Source organism: Gossypium arboreum, chromosome 2 (genome assembly GCF_025698485.1).
Source record: "Gossypium arboreum isolate Shixiya-1 chromosome 2, ASM2569848v2, whole genome shotgun sequence".
Classification (NCBI taxonomy): domain Eukaryota; kingdom Viridiplantae; phylum Streptophyta; class Magnoliopsida; order Malvales; family Malvaceae; genus Gossypium; species Gossypium arboreum.
In genome coordinates this window covers 34,935,065-34,942,017 of record NC_069071.1, presented here as the reverse complement: position 1 = coordinate 34,942,017, position 6,953 = coordinate 34,935,065, and the positions used below count along the sequence as shown (strand labels likewise).

Below are 6,953 nucleotides of genomic sequence, written 5' to 3'. Positions count from 1 at the left end.
TGTATGGACAAAAATGGGCATGAATAGGAAAAATTTGAAAGAAAGGCCTTACTGGCATTTTTGTCATTTGGTCAATAAAAGAATAAAAAGGGAAAAATAAGTCAAAATTGTGTCCATCTTCTCCCATCTTGGCCAAAAATCTCAAGGGTTCCATAGCAAGGGGTTTCTTCGACTTTCAAGTTCAATAGGAAGTGCATCTTAGCCCCGTTTTTAATGCTTTTTACATTTTTGAAACACTAGTAACCCAATTTATCTATTTCTAGCCATATTTTGAAGTAGGGTTCATGTTTGAAATTTGACCCATGTGTGACATGCATATATTTTGATGTTTAATAGAGGATTATGAAAGTTTGATGTGTGTTTAACATCTTTTACTAAATGATTTTTGATGGAAATGCATGAAAAGGACCTATTTGTAAATGCTGCAAAATGAATGGCTAGATGTATGTTTTAATGAGAAATGTGGGTTGCTATAAACATGTTATAAGTTCGGCTAGGTTTAGGTAACAAAGAAAATGAACACATTTCATTTTACGAGCCTAGGGGCTAATTTGTAATTATGTGAAAGTTTAGGGGCAAAATTGTAATTTTTCCAAAGTGTGATTTATGGACTATTTTGAACAATTTGATAATTAAATAAGTGAAAATTTTTATTATAGATCAAGAAAAACGGAGTCTGGCCCTAAATCGAGGAAAGAATAAGGTTGTGGACTAAATTAGATAGTAGCTATATTTTGGGTACCGAGATAAGTTTGTGTGTAAATAATGCAACATTACATTATTATGTATTTAATGCTTTAATATTGCATGAATTGTATAATTGTCTTTATGGATTTAATTAATGACGACTCGATGATGATTCGATGAGTTTGATACCTCAAAATCCTGGTTGAACCTTAGGAATAGTTAGGATATAAATGTCATGACATTAGGGTTATGCACGATCCCATGTAAGACCATGTTTGGGACATTGCTTTGGCATCGATATGTAATATCGTGTAAGACCATAGCTTGGCTATCGGCATCAATGTGTGATCCCATATAAGACCATGTCTAGGACATGGCATTGGTATCGACCTACGATCCCATATAAGACCATGTCTGGGACATGACATTGACATCGATATGTGATCCCATGTAAGACAATATCTGGGATATGGCATTGGCATCCTACAATGTTTATGAGAGTTCCCGAGTATCTTTTAGTATTCCAAGCGGTTCAACGGGTAATCCAACAATTATGTCAAAGGGATGACAAGGTATGATTATGTTGGAAGAATACAGGTACGTACACAAAGCTCATAAACATTGAGATTATGAACCGATGAGACCTCAGAACAAGTGACTGAATGAATTATGATTCATGAGTTTTATTGCACATTATGTAAATGGCATGATGTAAAACGTACCTATGATATTTGATGACATTGTGATAAATATTATTGTGTTATGTGTATAATGTTGCATGGTTAATGTTGTTAATTATTTACATGTAAACTTACTAAGCTTTATGCTTACTCCCTTTCCTTTTTCATTTCCTTATAACGTCTCCAAGCTAGCTCGGGGATCGAAGGACGTCGGAGCTCAATTCATACTATCAAACTAATCTTTTGGGTATAGTGAATTTAAGTATTTTGAGTATGGCATGTATAGGACTTGGTCTTTTTGTTATATGTCATATTGGTTTAAACAAGTGTGTTGGCTTATAATGATTTGATGATTCATTTTGTATATAGCCATGAGATATGACTTATATTAACTATAGGGATGTAATCCTATTCATACATGCATACGTGTGCTATGGTCACTCATGTTGTGGTTAAATTCATCTGGCATGGATGAATTGTGGATATGACTATGAATGCTTGATGATGGAATTGTGAGTAAATGACATAATAACATTTAAGATATGAATGTGTAAAATGGAATTAAAATGATGTTTCATATGGTATGTGATTTGGTAAACTTGGTCTAAATAAAATATGAAGTCTTAAGTAAGTATAAATTGTTCAGAAGTATAAATTGTTAAGAAGTTGACATGCATGAGTCATGGTTATGAATATGTAAGTGCTCATTTATTTCATGTAGGATGTCATTGAGATATATAAGTATGCATGTGTTGTTAAGGGTGACAAAAAGGCTTAGAAAATAGCCTTAAAGTTGTCCACACGGGTAGGTATACGGGCGTGTGACTATACCGTGTGTGACATACGGTTTGCCCCATGGGCATGTGACTTGGCCGTACGATCCTAATTGCATTGATGACGTCATAAACAGAGAGTTACACGGGCGTGTTCCAAGCTACACGGGCGTGTGTGACCACACGGCCTACCCAGACGGGCGTGTGACCCTGTTTCATAAAAATTCTTCTAAGTTTTCCTGAAGTTTTCTAAAGTTCTCAGTTTAGTCCAGAACCACTCTTGATGTATGTTTTGGGCCTCGTAGGCCCATATAAGGGACAACATGCATATTGATGAACGAATTTAAATTGAGCGCAATTTTGTGACTCGATTTTTGTATGTGTGTTTACGTTTAAGTCCGGTAATGCCTAAAACCCTGTCCTGGCGTAGGATACGGGTAAAGGGTGTTATAATCCTGTTCTCATAGGTTATCCGCATGATATACTTTTCTTTCAATTTATCTCCTCTCAAATTTATTAATGACCTTGATTAAGCCTAAAACATTTTCTAACATTAGGGAATTACTAAAATTTTCCACAAAATTTATCGTTATATTTTCAACTGACACCTTATTCCTACTACAACGGGCCAATCTTTCTTCGGTCATTTCTTTCAATTGGCTAGTATTTCCATTGTGTGGTTCAAGTACGGAATGGACACCTTCTAAGTTCCTTAACTCTAAGTCCCTCTTTAGTATAGTTATTTCATTAAGATATCTTCTGGTTTACTAGAAACTCCATCTATATTTACAATTCTGAGCTTAGTGAATAACCTAAAACTCTGGAGGTCTTTAAAATTTTGAAGTGTCGAATTAAGAACTATTTTTTTTTGCAAAAAATATTTATGCTTACAAGAACCTCCTTAGAATTTGGTTGAAAAATTACAAGCTAATTGAGATAGGCTAGCACAACTTACCTTATCAGTTATGACTTGACACTGATCACATTCCTGTTGAGATGGACACGATATTGGCAAAAGCGAGAATTCAGTATTTGACTTATTGTGTTTGATGATCAATTCTATTGTTGGCTCTATCTCAGATTGGATGCTCTAAGTAAAGGTTGTAAATGATGAAACCATGGTAAGAAAATAAGAGATAAAGAGAATATTATATGATGTAAAAAAAAATATTAATTCCATATTGAAAGTTTCTTCCCTTTACTATCTCTAGAATTTTCTCGTACAGATATAACTAACTCAATTGTTGCTTATAAAAAAGTAGAGGACTAAAACCTAATCTTGAAGGCTTGAACTTGTACTTCTTGTAGTTTTTTTTGTGAAATGAACTTAGAAATTCTTAATTTCTAAGTGGAAAAGGTTAAATAAGAATGACATTAATGCTTTAGTTTTTATCGTACATGGCAGTGGAGATTGAAGTTAATAGTCATGTTGGAATTGAAAACACTTGCAACGATACTTGTGATAAAGTGTTAGATGCTTTAGCTGATAATGATATTCGTGGTGAGGGGTTAGATAATGCAACTAATAATGAGTATCAGGTTAATAATGATGGAACAGTGACAGTTGTTATTTTCATCTGTAATGTTTTTCATTATTGTGTTGTTGCTACAATGTATACTTTTCTGTTGGCACTTGATGCACACCAAATTCAGTTTGAATACTGAAGAAAACCACAAGCTTTGCACCTTTATACGATGATGAGGGTACATGGGATTTGTGCCCCCATGCATTATTTCTAAATACTTTGAGATGTCTCTAAATTTTGGCTAACTAAAGATGTCCCTTGAGCCTTGCATAACCTAAGTTAAATACCATTTTCTCTGTTGGGCTATTGATGCAACTAACTGTTTTTTACCTCTTTAACTGCAACCTACTAATCACTTAAGTCCTTTTTGGTTATTCAATGACACTATTTAGGATTTGAATGTTGTATTGGAACTTAAAGTTCCTTCATTTGCTTTTTCATGAATTTTGTTTTCTTCTGGTATTATGGTGTGATGTCATCAGTGGTAATAGTGTCACTTAAGTAGTCATTCACAGACTCTACATCTGGGTATCAAATATCAAATACAGTGTGCAGATCTAAATATAGGAAAGAATTAAGCTAGATGTCTACATCATGATTTCTGTCCAAATAAAAGAAGATTTCCTTTGTTGGAAAGACACTAGAAATTGGAGAACAAACATCAAACGTAAATACTCGGATATTTGATTTGGCAAAGTTGAAAAAAGTGGAGAGCTTTCCTGGTGTTCATTCTTATCCTAGGAAAAAAAAAAAAAAAAAGGGTTGATTTAGTGTGTACATGACATGATGTGTTCATTATTATCCTTGCCTTGCCTGTGGGCTACTGGAGAAAAATCCCATGTCCTGATTCACCTAAGAAAACATACGTGCAAAACAATTCTTCATAGTAAGGAAATTTGAGCCAAAAAGAAAGGAAAAGAAGAAAGAGGTTAATGCCATTACAATTTTCGTTCAAAGCAACACAAAGGCAAAGACTGAATCCAACGGCAGACATAACTTCAACGTCTTCATTGGGAATGTTCCTGAAGTCCAATCATTAAAACTTTTGCACATAAAGCATTGATGGAACCACATGATCTACATGTATGTCCATGAAAACTCAGCAGGCAATAGAAAGTTGATTTAGTGAAACCTATTTGCTGCCTGCAACTCGATCGAAATTTCCAAGGGCAACAGAAATGGGTAGGGGGCGAAAGGGGGATGATGAGGCTGGGAAGAACAGCAGAGCTTCTTGACCCAACAGAGAATTTTTATTTGCAAAATACATGGGCAATGGTTGTCATACATTCCTCACCTAGTTGACAATCTATCGATAGAGCCAGGGCTATTATAAGAGATGTAAAATACATTCAAAAGGAAGCCCCAACCCAATAGCAGAAGTTCAAGTTAACTACCTAATTTAAAAGCATCAACAAAAAGACCTAAGCACACTCCGGCTTTCCAATAGTTAACCATTACCACAATCGACTGCAATCTTCCAGTTTTTAAAGAAGGGGACTTTCTGTACATAAGCATACCGATCCCCTCGATTGCAGCAACAACAACCCCAGCAACTAATACATCCCAATCACCTGTTTGTCCAAGAATAGTTGCCAAAGCATTTGCAGTATAGAAGCCCAAAAGGAGGAGAAATATCTTCATGGGGAAGTTCTTTCTTGCCGAGTTCAACTTCTCTAATAGCTGCCTCCCACCTGCACTTACTATCCTGCCCAGTCGAGTACCACCAAGATTAGAGCTGTCACTGTTGAGACTATCTTCACCATTTCCAGGCACCCCACCAGTGTCTAAGGCCAATGCTATTTTCCAACCATGTCTTTTTGTTGAACTGTTTTAAGGTGAGCAAAATCATATGGGTTCTTTAAACGAGCATCTAACAATTTCAATTAGCTAGCAAACAATCATTAACAGAATCCTTCTGAGAATAGAAGGCCTTCAGCAGCTCAAAATTTTAATAAAGTTCAAAGTTACCTCTTTCTGGGGAACGTTAAAGACTTTAAACCAATCTTCGAGGATTGTCCACTTAAACTATACTCATTGCTCCACCTCTGGATTGCACAAGTTGCAAGCGTCAGACATGAACTTGCAAAGACATCATTCTCCGATATTGATAAACCTGCTTGCAAATTGATTCTTCCCACTTGACAGGCCATATACTGCAAACAGAGCACCCACAAAATCAGTGTGTCGAAGCAAAACGGATCAAATGTTTCTGCAGTTAATTGGAAATCTCCAATTGACAATACCACCGCTATTCTACATAAGAAACCTGCCTTGTCTTTGCAGGTGGCAAGTTTCGAGTTCTAAGGATTAATGGGCATCCAAAATAAGGCAGGAAATATGGAGTTGATGCATAATAAAATGAAAAGCAAGCCAAGGTAATCCTAGTCAGATAAAAGGAGCAAAATCATGAAAGACAATCTAGTCATTCAGGGAATTTAAGGTTGTCACCACAATCATATGCTTCGTTACCCGGACTCGGCAATTTGGGGTTCAGTACCCGTGTCGACACGGATTCCGACACGGAATACGCGTCTGATCGGGCAAAAACCAGTTGACACGGCGGTGGGTGAGAACTGAGATGGGAGAGAAGAAAAAAATATTGATTTGCAATGCCGAGAGAGGGAAGAGTGGCGATTGTAGGAGGTGGATGACGATAGAAGAAAGAGAAAAGACTTCCCAAATAAATGAACAAAAAATTTAGGGTGTAATTAGGGAAAAAGTACCATAGAGCTCCCTTTATATATTTTATATTTTGGATTGCATTTTAGTCCCTTCATCGATAAATGGGTAAATTAGCTCTTGTACACTAGATGAGTGTGCAAAACAACTCATTCATTAAAATTGCACCATTAAATTTTATTTTTGGTGTGGCATAATGATTTTTTCAATCCTCTAACTTTACAAAAAAGTTATTTTAGTCCTCATTTAATTTTTAGCTATTAAAGTTACACTTGTTGTCGGATCACCCCAAATGGATAGAAAAACTAATGTTAATTAACTTTGCTGACATGACATACACATGGATTGCCATGTGGATGATATGTCTGCATTTAATTAATTTTTAAAATTAAAAAAATATATTAAAAATTTTAAAATGTTTATACTTTTTAAATAATTTTAAGAATTTTTAATTTGCATTTAAAATAATTTTTATAATATTTTTAAATTTTTAAAATTTTAAAAAATTAATTAAATACTAACATGTGACCTAACGTCAAATATAGTAGTCATTTTGGCATATTTCTACACTTAAGAAGTTGTTTTCTAGCCATTTTAGTATTATTTAT

General features: G+C 35.0%; 1 protein-coding gene across 2 annotated transcripts; it reads right to left on the bottom strand.

The window, feature by feature from the left end:
- Positions 1 to 4,894: 4,894 nt before the first annotated feature.
- Positions 4,895 to 6,373, bottom strand: LOC108463001 (ycf20-like protein). Of its 2 annotated transcripts, none has more exons than XM_017762930.2 (3): positions 6,115 to 6,373; positions 5,635 to 5,819; positions 4,895 to 5,491 (listed from the first exon to the last, which is right to left on the bottom strand). In XM_017762930.2, the coding sequence occupies exons 1-3, from the start codon at positions 6,121 to 6,123 to the stop codon at positions 5,053 to 5,055; spliced, it is 633 nt and encodes a 210-aa protein (XP_017618419.1). In that variant the 5' UTR covers positions 6,124 to 6,373; the 3' UTR covers positions 4,895 to 5,052. The 2 variants fall into 2 exon arrangements, with proteins under 2 accessions (XP_017618419.1, XP_017618427.1); XM_017762938.2 differs by having other exon boundaries at positions 6,136 to 6,373.
- Between the last annotated feature and the right edge of the window lie 580 nt (positions 6,374 to 6,953).

What these genes read in the sequence shown, in the direction of transcription:
- LOC108463001 (XM_017762930.2), bottom strand. An exon ending in TTAACGTTCCCCAGAAAGAG is followed by an intron (nt 5,492 to 5,634) that starts GTAACTTTGAAC and finishes ACCTTAAAACAG; the next exon opens with TTCAACAAAAAGACATGGTT.